Source organism: Zerene cesonia, chromosome 15 (assembly GCF_012273895.1).
Source record: "Zerene cesonia ecotype Mississippi chromosome 15, Zerene_cesonia_1.1, whole genome shotgun sequence".
In the NCBI taxonomy this organism is placed as follows: domain Eukaryota; kingdom Metazoa; phylum Arthropoda; class Insecta; order Lepidoptera; family Pieridae; genus Zerene; species Zerene cesonia.
Window position 1 is genome coordinate 8,179,309 of NC_052116.1, and position 16,993 is coordinate 8,196,301.

Sequence of the window (16,993 nt, forward strand, 5' to 3'; positions counted from 1 at the left end):
CCGCGCCAGCTCCGCAACCACACCCAGCTCATACAGTGGAAAAACGAAAACCCATTATTCAACCGTTGATAACGCCACATACTTTGATAAAGATCGAACCAGAGCCGCCGCAGGAAAAACCGCAGCCGACGTTTGCGCCCGAACCAGTCCAACAACCAATTTTAACTACACACTTGTATTACCAGCCAGATTTCCAAGAACAACCATGCAGAAGTCAAGCCACGTCTCCCGCTGCGCCGCCGACCCCACCTCCTGAAGCTCCTGAAGCCCCGGCGCATAAAGATGCTTCTAACCAAACTGATCACATCGAAGATGATGATGAAACCAATCAAATTGATGATGATGAAAGGGAAGTGGCTTGTATCGGTGTGGCTCATAACCCTGAAGAATCAAATACCATGCAACTGCAAATGTTACCTCCAATAGATAGCGCAGAAGATTCTTCATCGGAAGCTCTTGCATCTTCAGCAGTAGTTGGTGCTGTTGAGAAAGCTATCGATGCCATAGAACGAGATGAAACCATCGATAGCTCTACAAATAGTTCACAAGAACTGATTATAGATACAGGACAGAGACCCACTCCACCGCCGCACCCAATACCAACTAGACCGCCTGATGATGTAAGCGGTTTAGAGCTTTTGTCAAACAGCATTGAACAATATGAACGTACAACTCCTGGTCACATGCCGTGCTTAGATCCTATGCCTCTGACAGTTGACACGAGAACCTCGTCAAAATTAAATATTATGATAAAAACATCACCTAAATCACCCCGTACGGATACTGAGCCTCATAGAAGATTTGAGTTCCCAACAAACGAAGCATTGGAACAACAAAAACCCTCCCTTGATAGGCTGGGATTGTTATGTGAGGTTATTTTAGCTGAACAGCGGTTGATGGAAGAAGGTGCAGATAATATTGCGAACCGCCCCTCTACTTCACGACCTTTTATAAAATCAGAGCCTTTGTTAAGCCCCACCGATAGAGATAGGCCTTCAGAATTAAAAAAGGAGAAACACAGGAGAGATGACTCTTCAAGTGAACGAAGACGAAAGCGAAGTCATGATCGCGAAGATAGATTGAGACATAAGATAGAAAAAATGCGCAGGCATAAACGGGACAGAAAGAGTAATGAGAGAGAAGAAAGCGGAGGAGAACTAGAAGCCAGTTTAAGAAGAGTCACAGCGTGTAATTGTGGTGCTGCAGACTGTGTACATTCATCAAACGTCCCCTCTGCCCATGACTTGGTTAATGCGATCGAAAAAGACATGCGAAAACGGCTGCAAGATTTGCAAAGACAGTGCGACGAAAAGAGAGCACAATTGAATGCCCTAACCCCTCCCCTACCTGCTTTATCCACTCCGCCTACACCGTCGACTCCCGCTCTCTCGCCAGATTCTGATAGAGGGTCATCAAAAAAACGAAAAGTTGGACGACCACGTAAAGTATCGAGCCCCGATTCTACCGAAACGATAGTTGCTAAGAAACCCAAATCAAAAAGCAGCCTGGTCGGTTACTTACTTGCGAAAGGAAAACTCAAGGGAGGAATATTGTGTTCTCGAGGAGAACCTTCTAGAGAAGACGTTAGCCGAACGAGCAAAGTTCGTCCGAAGCTAAAAGCTGAACCAATATTAAAAGTGTATTCCGAAGAGGATGATACCGAATGGGGGTTGAACAGATCAGCGAGTTCGTCAATGGAAAGTTTAAATGAAGTTAGACAGAAAAATCGAGAAAAAGTTGACAGTTTAGTGCGAAAACATTCGAGAGATGACTTTTCAGAAATCGAATTGACCATCCGACGAGCCAGTGCATCCAGTGATAGTGATAAAGATAAGGAAAGGCGGCGAGCTAAAAAGAGACGCAAGAGTACAAAATCTAAAGAGAGATCAGAAGAAAATGTTAAAGAGAAGGAACCTGAAGCAGATACTCAAAAGCCTGTCGTTTCTCGATGTACTTTAACTGAAGATAAATTAGATTTCTCGCCACGAGTATTAACAGCTCGAGGGGGACTGTTCTATGCCGGTAAGCTGAGCGCAGTGCAAGCACCTGATGTATACGCTATTACATTAGATGGTGAAAGAGGGAACAAACCACATATCTTGTCTAGAGAGGAGACTTTGAAAGATGCTGTAAGTCTATTCAAATTTACTATTTTATGAATCTTTGATATGTTTTCTACTTTTAAATTTGCAAATATTCTTCTAAACTTGTTGAAAATTGTGTTTAAGTTAATTTGTAATGTTTAAACATAAAACGATTTATTGAAGCGATTTCAAAAATTCTTTCACTGAGTGACGCAAGCTATGTATATACATCGGACATAGCCGGGGCGAACAGCTAGTAGTAGTAGTAAATGCTTACAGAGAAATGTTACTAAAATTAAATAAAATTTGTAATCAATTATACAACCAATTCAACCATTAAAATTCTGAATTATCATTCCAGATACTAGAAGTAAGTCCATCGTCGGTATCCGAACTACCCTCTGGTACCCGGGTGTGCGCGTACTGGTCGCAGCAGTACCGCTGCCTGTATCCCGGTACTGTAGCCGTCTCGTCTCCAGACCCCCACGACGACAAGTTTGTGGCCGTGGAGTTCGACGACGGGGACTCGGGGCGCATAGCCATCGAGGATATACGCTTTTTGGAGCCGAATTATCCGATTGTTGGTGAGAAAACTTTAGGATAATTTTATTCTGTCGGGTAGTGCTATGGGTGGTAATAAGATAGATGGAAGGATGTTTCAAAATTATGAAAGTGAAAACAATTATTTGGTTGCAGAGATACTATGGAAATATTATATTACATTTATTAAAAGAAGGAGATGAAGTTAAAATAAATTAAAATATGTTTAACGTTATCTATTGAAGTACAAATTTACACCACCATCATGCAAACTTGAATTTCTTATAATACTGCCCTTATGTTATTGGATTTCGTTTAAATATATGTTATTTCTGCAGAATATGTATCTAACCTTATATTACATTTTTCAGAATACGAAAACACATTGTTCACCCTCGGCAAGCGGCGAAGAAATACAAGCGTCACTGAAGATAAGAAAGCTATTGCATCAACGAGCGCTGAAACAAAACCAGAACTCCCGCTACAAGCACAAAATGACGATAAAGAAGAAGACAAACACAGGGACAGGAAAAAGTTGAAAAAGCACAGGAAGGAAAAGATCAAACGCTTAAGCGAAGACGATCCCAGCACCATGGACTACATAAAGAAAAAGAAGAAAAAGCACAAGTGCTGCGAAGAACATTGCAAGCACAGACGCCATCACAAGAAACACCACAGGAAGCACAAGAAACGTCACCACTCGAGCTCATCTGGTGATGACCATAGACACAAGTCGTCTTCCGATTACATCGACTCCAATAAATCGAACGAAGATTCTGTGGATTCCAACGAAAAGCTTTCGACACTTATAGCGGTTGAAAAATCTCCTGAAGAGAAAATGAAGACGGTTATTAAAAAGGCAGTGCTACCGAAGACCTTGGTAAAAACTCCTGTGCTGGATTTCAGTAGTATCGGCAAGATAGCCTTGTCTAAAGACGAAGAAAAGAAAGATAACTTGAAAGACAGCGGTATTGGGCTTTTGGAAGAGGAACCCTCCACGTCTAATAGTGATTTGAATAAGAAGGTAAATTGATAACGAATTTGTTTTACATAAATTTCTTAATAGAATTTGAGGTTAAATTAAAAGGAAACATTTGAATTATCATTTTAATGCCATTATAAATAGTAGTAGTGTGTTTACTATACAAAAATAATAGAATGGACATTTAATATCAAATTTTTAAATGGGACGACTACTGGGTTTTCAGAAAGCAAAGCGTCGCACTGTATCGTCATCATCAGACGGCGGCGGCGGTGTCAGCAAGATGGCCGCATTCCTCCCCGGCGGGGCCCTGTGGCGGTGGCTGGGGCCCGCGTACCGGCGCACCGCGAGGCCGCGCCATAGGAAGGTGTTCTATAGAGCGATACAGCGCGGAGAAGAGACGCTGCATGTAAGCTCCTTGGGTTTTTGTTATCCTGGTCCGCGGCCGTTTTCTTTTGTACTCATATTTATTCATTACTTTGCCCGCTTCTTTGCCTGCGTACTCGCAGAAAGGAAGTTCCCGTTCCCGTACGATTTGGGATAAAAACATCCTTTGTCCTTTCTCGGGTCTCAAACTGTTTCTGTACCAAAATACAACATAATCGGTTTAGCCGTTCTTGAGCTATAAAAAGTGTTACTAACACGCCATTCTTTTAAATATATTGATTCGATTAATCAGAATATAGGTTTGACGGGAAAAAATGAAAAAAAAAATCATTGAGCATAGTATTTCATCAGCAGGACATCCTGTATAAATATAGCCAGCTCGATGCTATTAAAATAACTCACATCTTAATTTGTTTATTACGAATAATTTGTAATTAAGTTTATTAGTAATGCAAAATGCACGCTGTTAATTCTTCTTGCACTATTAATTCTGTCAGTGTTCTGTCAGTATTCCATATAAATGATGCTTCTACAACTACAATCAATGGAATTTACCATTGTATATCTCGTAAATCTTTCCATCCATTGCACCTACCGCTTAGAATTGTGTATAAAATAAAATCCAATCATTAGAAAGCCATACAAAAGCCATATTGAAATAAGTACTACAAATCTATCTATCTATCTGTCTTGAAAACAGCCCCCCCTATCCGCAGGTGGGCGAGGCGGCGGTGTTCCTGTCGACGGGGCGCGCGGACCGGCCCTACATCGGCCGCATCGTGGCGCTGTGGCAGGCGCGCGGCGCGATGGCGGTGCGCGTGCACTGGTTCTACCACCCCGAGGAGACAGCTGCGTGCCGCCCGCTGCAATTACCGGTAAGCGTTTATGACAGCCTGGTACCGCAGACATCTTAATTGTGAAATTATAATTTTGTTTGTCCAAATAATTTAGAGATTAATTAAGGAGTGGGCTTTGATCTAAAAAAAGTATTTCGAAATTTCCAACTCTTTAATTAAATTAATTAATTAATTAATGTAATCAATCAATCTTATAAAAATCTAATTTTTTCATTGCAATCTGATTAAATTCATAAATCAGAGTACAATTTGATTTTGGACAAAATATGTATACAAATTCTAAAAACATAAATAATTGTTTGATTCTATACTAATATTATTAAGCTAAAAGTTTGTTTGTACGCACTCAATCGCAAAAAACGCATCAAGAACTACTGGATCTATTTGAAAAATTATTTCAGTGTTAGCCTATTTATTGAGAAAGGCCATATATGTCCCACGGGCGAAGCCGGGACGGACCGCTAGTATTGTAAATATGTATTAAAAGCAAATATTACTAAATAGAACTTTTTTCATTAATGTTCTGAAACTTGAAAGCCCTTGTTTTATTTGAAAATTTGGTTGTGGAACTACTATCTTCACAAACTACTTCACCGCTGATAATATATACGTTATCACTATTTCATTTGCAGGGAGGTCTATTTGAATCGCCGCACACAGACGAGAACGACGTACAAACCATATCACACAAGTGCGAGGTGTTGCCGCTCGCACAGTACAAGGAGCGCATGGGTGATGACCCGGTCAAGTACAGCACCGTATACGACAACAATGACGTATACTATCTCGCCGGTCACTACGACCCCACGCAGCAAACCCTGCGTATGGAACCGGACATACCGTTCGCGAACTAAACTCCTGCTGCGGATGCACGCCTAGTACTTTACAAAAAAAAGACATAAGTTTTTTTATAAAAAAAAAAAAAGTGCAATCGAACGATTTTAATCGTTTTTTCATTTATTATTAAAATAGATTTAGTTTTCTTCGACGGATTATCAATAGTGATAATAGTGATTTTAACAATCTCGATGTTAGTGTTTTTATCAGTAGTTTCGACTTAGCTTTCAAAATCACATACAGGTGTTAAGAGTACAAGGTAGATTTTCGAGGCTCAATGAATGCGACAATTTTTCACACTTGCCGTCCGCTGGACGTTCGACGTAGGCGTGTTAGTTACCCTTGTTACGTTTTATGGAATGTTGTGTTGTTTGTGGGCCGAGTTGTGATGTCGACCGACTGGGGGTCGATGGACACGGTGATATGTGATTTATTTTTATACATGTAACGCTGTAATCTCAGTGTATAGTTAGATGTATATTTCATGTATATTCTATTAGATTTCTATGTTTACATCGTAGTCCATTTTCATATATCTATTCTTATGCAATACTGTCTCAGCTAGTCCTTATTTCGTTCAAAATTGACCGGTGATCGTATTAGTCATTCGATTGATATTATAATTGGAAATCGATAACGCGCTTGTTATATGTTTGTTTTCTCTGATTTTATATTATTTTGGTTGATAATATTATGTTACTCGATGTATACCTTATCAAAATGGTGCTAGACGCTCGATACTTCATTAATTTGGTCGTAGATAAGAGTGTATATAGAACATTGCTAGTTCATAAGTTTGTTTCCACTGTACGTGGTCTTTTTACAACGCCTGCATGTCTAAGTTGCCATTATATCCTAGCGTACTATTTACTTAGGGTTTATTTCTACAGGGTATGAGACCCGGCTTTTTATCCTTTTTTAATGAATGTATGAAGGGACTGAAAAGACAGGGACGTAGCTAGGTTGAGGTTTAGGGAAGTAGGTAAGTTTTTGTACGAAGCGGCCAAAATGTTTATAAAAAATTTTGGAAAATATTCAGCCGATATAATGTATGTTAATTAACTATTGTCTATTATGATTTATTCTGTAAACCATACATAATTTTATGGATGTAGAATTTGACATGCGGTTTACTGTAGAGCGACAATTTCTTGAATATTTTGAGTTAGTTTTCATAATTAATTTTTTCTAGGATATTTTGTTTGCATGCAACACAGGCTGTCTTTACCTTAACTTTTTGTCTAGCGGCAACTCAATCACGATGGATCATTATAAGTGTTTTATGTATGGTTTGCGTATTTATAAATCAGTGACCCACTTATGTTTATCGCATTTTCCTATACCCTATTTTTATATAAAAGATATTGTACAGCATATTGTATAAGATCGTTTTCCTTAAAGGAAGTATCCAGTGAGATGATTTTTTTTCTTATTTATAAATCTATTTTTCAGACGTAATATATCTTCTTCCATATTGAGTTAAAATGTATCCATTAACGACGTATTTTTGTTATAGTTTTAGATTTACATTTCGTTAAGTTGTAGATTTAAGGTTTTTCATGATTTTATATACGAAATTATAATATTGGACACGGAAAAAAATTAAATTTAATTGATATTGTGGATGAGAATAAACGGTATTTTTATATATTGAGAGTAACGTCTTTATTTTGAAAAAAAAAAATTATATTAAGTACAAATTTTTTGAGCGAGTTGCGAGCTCGGCCCAATGCATGTATACTAACATTAAATTTGATAAAATTTAAGACAGCCTTAATTCCTAATATTTTTATTATGCATTAAGTCTGTTATAAGTTTTAAATATTCTATAACCGTAGTGTGTAATTAAATGGGAAGCCATAAAATAATTATTAGATTTAAAGATTTAATAATATATCAGCATTGATAATATAAAGATTATAAATACGCTTAAATAAAATATTTTTGGCTGAAAATTCGAGTTTTATTCATCATCTTTTATAATAAAGGCAAGTTACATATAGGTAACTTTTATACAATACAAAATAGGTTCATTAAAAAATATCTACAAAATTGCTCCATTGACAAATAACAGTAACATTTTAGTCGATACCTTACCGTCTTAAAATAAATTATATAAAATTGAGCAATACATTGTATTTTAACATATCTATAAAGGAACATATCACTATTCTGAACTTAATATTAACATACCATTATACCCTTTTAGGGTCAACAAAGAACCTCCCGTTTGCCGTTACTTATAATTTCGTACGTGTCGTCATCTATTATTTTGTAGACATCTTGCCGATAGCTCTGCAGGTTGTGGAGGAATCTGATGGAACTCTCATCACGTATTTTGGTGATCACAGATGGTAGATTCTTCGTGTTCGCCTCCGACGCGAGAGATGCGTAATATCGTTCCTGTAACAATTCAATTTACAACAATTTAATATTTGTAAATATATACGTGATTAGGTAAAAAGTCGTTTGCTATGAGAACTATCAAACAAGCTTTGTGCTGGATAAATGTATTGGTACATAATTATTTTTAACAAAAAAACAATGTCAAAATTAGATCAAAGAAAAAACGCGGGAGTCACCAGCTCCAAATAAAAAAATAATCATCTAAACTAGTAACCACAGTAAACAGCTAGCAAAAATAAAATATAGTCGAATTCAGAACCTGCTCCTTTTTTTGAAGTCGGTTGAAACTAGGTGTTGTTTTCACTGTAACATAGATTCAAAGGCCTAATTTAATACATATTAGTACTATATCTTTTCGAGATAAAAGGTCGCCGATGCTTAAGGTAGGAAGGTACAACTCTATTTTGTAAAATGGGACCAAGATGACCATTTCCTATCAAACACAAAAAGAACTACGTTGACTGGCTAACAACACGGATTGAGTAATAATAAGACCAAATATACAATAAATAGTAACAAACCCAAAAAAATACTGGCGAATTAAGAACCTTCTTTCTGACGTCCAAGAACAAATAAACAAGATGTTGATTAGCTATGGTGATGTAAGATGTTATAACTATTAAAAATGACGAGCACTTAGAAAAACATATTTGATTAGATGTTGTCACGGTAATACGATATGTTTTTTTTTGTTAGATGTGTTGTAGTTATCTTGAGGACTTATGACAGTGAACTTTAAAATTATACGATAATTCTAGAGACATAAAGACTACTAAATTGTAGACGATATATGAATATTATGATTCCTGAACAATCCACACAGCATTCTTGCAAAAGTTGTTGTAAAGCTAACCCAGAACGGGTGACGAGTAAAAAATTAGACCCTAATACCTTTAAAGTTCAAAAAAAAAAGATGGGCATTTTTTTTTCTAATTCCATGTCTAATGAGTGTTTTTATATGTAATTATAGGTTTTTAGCGTCACTATGACAACCGAAGTCACGAGATTCTCATACATAATATCAACATTTAACCTTGATAACCCGGCAGAGCTTAATAACGCTACTTGTCTGAATAAGGCCATTACAATAAATTGCTTTCAATGCGAACGACGTGCGCCATTATTGGAACTATAGTGAAAGGATCAAGACGTTTCGCGCGTAAATATTTTGTTCATACCTTATAAATTATGGAGTTCTGGTAGATTTAATATACATATATATATAAATTATTTGTTTATTTTTTAAATAAAAATATTTTTATTTGTGTGGTTTTATTTACAAAATTTTGCTATCATACATTTTTTTTTTATTTTTTGAATATTTTCGAAATTCAAATACAAAACGAAGTATCTGTCTTATTTAAGTTTTAAATTGGCCTGAATTTCTTACATTATACCTACATATTGTAAATTTTTGAATCTTTTTTTGACAATAAAAATATCAATTTATATATTACGTATCTTATTAAACTCAATTTTTTCATAAGTTTAATATTGTTTTAATGTTTCAAGAAAAATTTGTTATTAAAAATAAATACCTAGGTAAACTCCCATAAACTAAGTATACAGTATGTATGCGAAACCTAGTATTGAGAAAATATTGCTATTTTGAATACAGAATTAAAGTAAAAAGTTTTAATTCAGTTCTTATCAAGTCGAATGCGAAATTTGTTTTATTAGTTTCGTATACCATTTGGGATGTACACATTACTAGGACGACGTTTTCCGTCAGGCCATGATATGACAAATAGATAATATTATTATTTCTGCTGCCGCTTCTACCCCAAACATAAAAAAAACAATAAATATTTAAGAGCGGCGGGGATATTTCGTTTTTTATAGATTCAACAGAGTCCGATACGCATTTGGGCTCTGTTTTCTACAAATAATTCCATAGGAGTATAGATTATATTATGTCAAGGTAATGAACCGTGTAAAATTTAAGTATATAAGTTTCCACGAAGCAGTTATGTGTGAAGCATATCTATAGCGATTTAGTACGGTCTATTTAATCAATTTTTTATCGAAACGGAAAGAAATTAATTGAATTGTGCAATAGCATTTCATATTTAGATCTTAGAAAATGTCTATATAGGTTATTTCGAAATATGAAAAAAAAAATTTAATCGAGTTATTCGTCATTTTTCTCATTTTTTGGATTTGGATCTTAATATTTTTTTCAGATATGTATAATAAAACCTAAAAAACCGTAAAAAAAGCTTTATTATTTAACTATTGTTACTGTCCTATTTACAATTATTTCAAAAATAGTGTTATTTGTATCCAATATGGATTCTATCTAATATCCATCTAAAGAAAATCTACTAAAGAAACTGCTTCTTTTGTGATTTATTTTATGACACACTTTTTTGTACTTTACCATTAATATGTGTTTTATTTCATAGTCGTGGTTATAAAGAAAATTATGAATATATCTACACTTAGAGGAAACATTTCTATTTTCGTATGTTTGTAACGTTTTCACGCAAAAATCATTGGTCTGTTTTAAAAATTATTTCGTCATTAGACAGATGCAACTTCACTGAGTGACAGGGGCTATACATAAATCACGTTCACATCAACAATCAAGCTAGTTAACATATAAACAAACAATGCGTTTAACATATTTAATTAGATATATAATTCTTAAATCTCCCACAACTACACTGTTCTTTACCAAATATGTAAATCACATCGGCAATACGACAAATTTCTCGTCATCCAAGATTTTATACACTTCGTTTCTATAATTAGCCAGATCGTCCATAAACTTGAGACTGCTGTCGTTATGTATGGCCGTGAATACCGGCGGAAGGGGTCGACTGCCGCTCTCCGTGGATAGAGATATGTAGTAATCAGCCTTTAATCAAAACTGCTGGTATAAGAATTGTTAAATAGAACATTGGTAAACAATCTATTATCTAATCCTATCCTATCCTTCCTACTAATATTATATTTATAACCATGTGTGTGTGTGTGTTTGTTGCTCTTTCATGCAAAAACTACTGAACCGATTGCAATGAAATTTGGTACGTTGATAGCCGGATAACTGGAATAACATATAGGCAACTTTTTATCCCGATATTCCTACGGGATACGGACTTACGCGGGTGAAATCGCGGGGGGCAGCAGCAGCAACAATCATTGTCAATGAATTTACTAACAATAAAAACACGTTTTGAAAAGACCTAATTATTTTGTAGTTATGTACCAACATCGAAAAGGAAATGTGTTTACTTATTATAACCATTTTACCTTCATAATCCGCAATGGTCATAGCGAATTATAAACGACCTTACACATAAATAATTCTTATAATAATATTATTCCAGTCTATATTATCATAAGAAAACGTCAACCTACCATCGAGTAACCTTATTTATTTCCTATCTATTACTGGTTTATTAAAACAATTGACTGCAATTGCTTGGGTCGTTCTGTGTGGAAAATATATAATTATAGCTTTAAGATGAAAGACTTTTAGTCCATACTAATGTTATATTTGCGGAAATGTTATGTAGACATACATGTATGTTACGCTTTTACCGATATAAAATCGATATATGGACCAATATTTACGGGAGTTTAACTAGAAGATCGCTAAGTAGTAGAGCAGTAGTAAGGAATAAGTAAGTACATCTTTTTATACTAACACTCCCCAGGGGTTCATTAGTTTTATTTGCTGAGAGCTTTTGACTTAACAGAGCACTACTAAATTTATCAACACATTAAGTTTTTTTATTTTTTTGTTAGCAAGCTAAGCCTGTTATATATGTTTACTAGCCGACCCGACAAACGCTGTTTTGCCTTACTCTTATCATTTAGGGTTATAAAAAATAGATGATGGCCGATTCTCAGACCTACCCGATATGCATACAAAATTTCATTTGAATCGGTCCACCCGTTTCGGAGGAGTAAGGTAACTAACATTGTGACACGAAAATTTTGTATATAAGAAGATGTATGAGCTACTCATCTAATCATGTTAATTTGATGCGCCTCAATGCTCATCATCTCGGTGATGGCAGCTTGAACACGTCGTTCATATATCCCGGGGCAAAATAGTAAACCTGGTATATGGCACAGTAAAATTGTAAACACCGTTACAAAATAATCTATCCCACGAGATAGTAATTTGTCGAAAAATTTATACTCATCATACGCAACCCTGTGTTTTAATGCATTATTTTTCGTTTGCAACTGTATAGAATTTTGTCTGGTTATATTATAATTTAACGATTTTTACAATCTTACGGCGGCATATGGGTCTATGTAAAAACTCCTTTAGTTTCTACCAACCTGGTAGCTGAAACGACGAGTTTCAGCGTTAGGACGTCTACCACTGGACAAAAAAGCCTCCCTTAGAGATTTTTCTTCTTCCTGTGACTGATTGATCTTTTTGATGTAAGCTCCTTGCAAGTGCTACCAACCTGGTCGGGTCCCATCATGTGCGCCTGCCGTTTGGTGTAACCGCGCGCGGCTCGCTCCTGCTTCTCCTGCTCCCAGTGCTGCATCATCTCATCTGGTGATGGAAGCTTGAACACGCCGTTCATTGACCGCACGTAGTAGCGCACCTGCAATCGTGTCGGTGATTATCGTAAAGATTAAAAAAATGGTTGCCTGTAAAGTCGGTTTTACGGGCGAAGATTTTACGTGACAACGCCAAGAACGCTCGAGAAAGACAGAGACAGAGACACAAGCACGCGCCGATTCAATGCGCCTAATTCTCTAGTGCTGCGCGCGCGGCGGACCGATCATAGTGCGGTGACTCATCGTAACGTTACCGGGCGTTACACTTTTTCATGACTGACTCCGAGCCGCAAGCTAATTTAAGACGTTGTCACGTCAAAAGAAAGAAGCTTATAAAGGTTTTAAAGCAGCAGAATTTAAATAGTTCTGTAAAAGAACCATTCTTTTGGAAAAAAAACAAATTGAATTTCATTGTAGGCACACTAAATTCAATTTATTGTGTAATAAATAATATTATGCGTGTAATTATTTTTTTCAAACATTATTACATATGGTAATTTAACCTATCAGTTAATGAAATAAATCTACGACTACCCTAGAGGAAAGTTATAAGAATCCTATTGAAAATTTAAAGGCTCATAATCACCCATCTTCTTACTATAACTATTCCAACTTACTTGCAGATCGAACATGGAGAAAGCGCACACATAATACGGCACTCCGATGAAGCACATTGTGGGGTGCTGGATGTTCACCAAGTGCTTGTATAACGGCTCCACACAGTTATCCTCCACCACGATACCGCACGACTCATCCAGGAACGGGAAATTGTATAGGTACCCTGGAATATTGTCAATCAATGTCGAATATTTAAATTTAGACCTCCTGCATTAAAAGCAGAGCTCATCTCTTGTGTTTAATTTATCTATCTTGTAGTTTATTTATATATATAAACTGTTGACTGTAAAGCAAACAACGTGAAAACTAATATAAAACTGTAGATTGAATGAATGCTAAATGTTTTTAGGTTTCATTAGAGAACGAATTTAATTAAATTGGCATCTTATTATTTCTTCCCGAAAATGATACATCTGAGCCGCTGCGTGCTAGTTTTACAATTTCACATAAAAACTCATTATTTGTTTTAGGTAGCATTTTAATTCCATTCAAAATTATCTAGATTCTAGAATATTCTCATTAAAAAAGCAAAACACACCAGTACAAAGGAAAACCACATCCACTTCATCGTGACTGCCATCAGCGAAGATCACCTTCCGCCCATCCAACTTCACCACATCAGGTTTCATCACCAGGTTGTTCGGGAACACGCTCTTCGGCTCTTCTTTCAGGTGGTGGCTAAGGATCACCTTCGTGGTGACGCTGGTGATCTCCAGAGCTATGTCCATACCGGAAGGTCCAGCTCCGATGACCAGGACTCGCTTGCCGGTGAATATTTCTGGCACTCTGTAATCGTGGCTATGCATAACGTCCCCTAAAAGAAGGAGAGAGATGTAAATTAGAAATTATTATTATAAGAAACTATCTTGAGGCACCAAGCTTTGCGTATGATGCTGATGCAAGAAGTAGAAAAGATATAAAAAATAGGCTTAAATCAGATTATAATAAAACAACTTGCTGGAAAATAACTATTGTTTTAATAAAAAATTTAACCTCTTTATATAATTATATAAAGAGGTTATTGGATGGATAATTATATTGCTCCAATCATAGATTTTTTTACAAAAAAAGCTCCTTTTTGTGTTGCTATAAACTAGCTTTTCATTTTCGACTTGGCCCGCATTGTCCAAAATTGAACAAATTCTATTCTCAAACCTACTCCAGGAACTCGCTGCAATAGTTTTTGACTTTATCGAGAACAGACAGAAGGACGCGGTTTAGAATTTCTTTTTATACATTTATCTTTAAGACTACAAAAATATTTCTAAGAATGTACAATGTCTGTAGAACTCACTAAATAGAAATATATACGTCTAAAGCTAAAATACCAATAAAGAATGGCCACGACAAATAAGTACCTTCAAACTCCTTCAAACCCGGAATATTCGGAATGAAAGGGGTATTATAATGTCCATTGCATATGAACACGTAGTCATACTCTTTTGTAACGGAAACTGAAGTAGTCAGGTCCTTATAAGTCACATCCCAGAGCTCGCCCGAAGGTCCAGTCTTAGGCTTTATTTGTTGGACGTGTTGTTTGAACTGAAATATCGATGTTTTATTAATGGCAGAAAATATATTTTCGCCTCGCCAGTCGCCCCGCATTTATGGGAAAAAAGATTAATATTTTTTTTATGTTTAGGTGTACCTCACGCCTCTCCAAATGTTCATGGGTGGTGGTAGCACTTACCGTCAGGCGATCTGCCAGCTCCATTGCCGACGATGACATAAAAACAAAACCTCTGAATGTTTAGTTATTTTGTATTAACTTGTTACCTGCATCGATCTGTTTTATATGATTATGGCAAAAAGTAAAATTGCAGTTTTTTTTCACATTTTTTTTTTTAACAAATTAGAGATTAGAATATATAGAAACGATGATAACAACTCATTAGATAGTTTCTTAATTTGCAAAATAATTTTAAAAGTATGGCCCAGACACATATAATCAATGTCATTGACCTAAAAGATAAAAATAAGAAAACGGAATAAATGTTTTAATTATATCTCACATTAATATGTTCCGTAACACCGTGTTTATCTGCGTACAATTGTAGGAAAGCAAGCATGTCTTTAGCTGGTAAGTAAGATTTGTCACTCTCTGGTATTGGGAAATCTGGGAAGCCCATGATCTCTTTGGGTAAATTCGTTCTGGAAATGAAAAAAAAAATCTTTATTATGTTGCATTCTGAAAGAAAGTTTCCTTATAGATAGATGGCCTTTTAAAATTTTACAGATGCAGTTTCATGAATAGACAGATAGATAGATCAAGTGACAAAACTACTACTAATAATAATTGTTTTTTTTACTTAGTCTAAGTCTTTGTAACACCCGATATATGTCACGCGGATGTCAGAAACAGTTAGGAGTTTGATACAGACATTTCTAGATGTGATCAATAGACGTGTCGTTCGGCTTATGTTGTCCTGATACCCTGTGACCCGGCTGCCGGTTACGTGTCGCAAACAGCTGATAATGGTTATTTGTATGGAGTTGGATTTATTTATTATTTATTAGTAAAATCCGTTTGTTTCCTATGATGTAAGCGGGTATGTTTTGAATGGAATAACAATGTTGAAATCAGACAAAACGATTATTGATAACATAAGTACATAATAGCGATCTATTGTTTGAACAATTTTTGTTGTTATTTTCCTCTGGTCATTTTTATAAATATTTTCCCTTGATTCCTTCCTTTTTTAAATAAAACATTTTTAATTAATTCTAGGTCAACGATTCTCAAACTTGTTGGTTACATCACGTAAATTGCCTTTAACTTTGCATTATTTACTCTAATGTTAAAAAAAAAAATACTAAAAATGAAACTTAACTTCAGTGTCCGAACTAGACCAAATTAAATTGGGCCACATGACAGGCACCAGCTTTCAAATAGAAAGGAATCTTAAAAATCGGTTTATCAAGAAAAAAGTTTCAAGTAAGTCGAATAGATATTTTCTCTCTTTTCTGATATCGGTTGAAAAATACTGTCAAATTTATAACCTTCCTCTTTTTGAAGTCGGTTGGAAATAGAGTCACAATTAGCAAAGACACTAACCTCAAACTCTTATACATGCTGGTATGAATGGGGAGGCCGAAGTCATCATATCCCACGTTCTCTGTGTACACCCATGTACCTCCCAACTGTCCAGATTGTTCCAGAACATCCACCTGAGACACGCAAGGTGCTTCTAGGAGATGGCGAGCCGCGCAGAGACCAGCGGCGCCAGCACCGACTACGCATACACGAGACATTCTGGAACTGAATAGAACATTTCATGAAATTCATATGGAATCTTTTTTCCTTTAGAACAACAGTGAAATTGTATGACTGCGTGTAATTATATTTGAAAAGTATGCGGTTATACAATATATAAGTAATCGAAAAATAAATAAATCGATTAGCTATTTATTGCATTTTAACTCATTTATTTAAAATTTTATATTAATTATGCACATAGGAACCTATGCACTTAATAAGGACCCTTCTAGAACCTTTATTCTTTTTAACAAGTTTTTACATTAATTAACCTAGAAACACATCTTTGCTCTATTAAAAGGGATGATTCACATCACACTAATATTATGAAAGTGAAAATTTGTTTGTTTGTTCGGCAATCAGGCTGAAGCTACTGAACCGATTTTGATGAAATTTGGTGTACAGTCAGGGTATGAGCTGAGCCGACTCCTGCCTGCCATCATTGCAGCAGCCCCATTGACACGGCTTCCCACACACTGATCGAGTGTCCTGCTTG

The 16,993-nt window shown here is 35.8% G+C and overlaps 2 protein-coding genes across 3 annotated transcripts in view; one reads left to right on the plus strand and one right to left on the minus strand.

Moving 5' to 3' along the window:
• The first annotated feature begins 6 nt into the window (after positions 1–6).
• Positions 7–7,433, plus strand: LOC119832257 (protein winged eye). The gene is made up of 6 exons (XM_038355918.1): positions 7–2,129; positions 2,446–2,668; positions 2,996–3,648; positions 3,833–4,015; positions 4,710–4,868; positions 5,483–7,433. The coding sequence occupies exons 1-6, from the start codon at positions 399–401 to the stop codon at positions 5,702–5,704; spliced, it is 3,171 nt and encodes a 1,056-aa protein (XP_038211846.1). The 5' UTR covers positions 7–398; the 3' UTR covers positions 5,705–7,433.
• The window catches only part of LOC119832259 (senecionine N-oxygenase), a 17,941-nt gene continuing 6,715 nt past the window's right edge, over positions 5,768–16,993 (minus strand). The window contains exons 2-8 of one of the 2 annotated variants that reach the window (XM_038355919.1): positions 16,297–16,500; positions 15,254–15,392; positions 14,600–14,783; positions 13,780–14,055; positions 13,241–13,404; positions 12,524–12,667; positions 5,768–8,090 (exon numbers count right to left, since the gene is read on the minus strand). In XM_038355919.1, coding sequence (XP_038211847.1) covers positions 7,899–8,090; positions 12,524–12,667; positions 13,241–13,404; positions 13,780–14,055; positions 14,600–14,783; positions 15,254–15,392; positions 16,297–16,493 — 1,296 coding nt within the window. In that variant the 5' untranslated portion in view covers positions 16,494–16,500 and the 3' untranslated portion in view covers positions 5,768–7,898. Of the gene's footprint in view, positions 8,091–10,708; positions 10,954–12,523; positions 12,668–13,240; positions 13,405–13,779; positions 14,056–14,599; positions 14,784–15,253; positions 15,393–16,296; positions 16,501–16,993 lie in introns of those variants that run through there. The other variant, XM_038355920.1, reaches the window with a different exon arrangement.

What these genes read in the sequence shown, in the direction of transcription:
- LOC119832257 (XM_038355918.1), top strand. Translation starts at nt 399, where the DNA reads ATGCAACTGCAAATGTTACCTCCAATAGATAGCGCAGAAGATTCTTCA. An exon ending in GCCGAATTATCCGATTGTTG is followed by an intron (nt 2,669 to 2,995) that starts GTGAGAAAACTT and finishes TACATTTTTCAG; the next exon opens with AATACGAAAACACATTGTTC. An exon ending in GCCGCCCGCTGCAATTACCG is followed by an intron (nt 4,869 to 5,482) that starts GTAAGCGTTTAT and finishes TTTCATTTGCAG; the next exon opens with GGAGGTCTATTTGAATCGCC.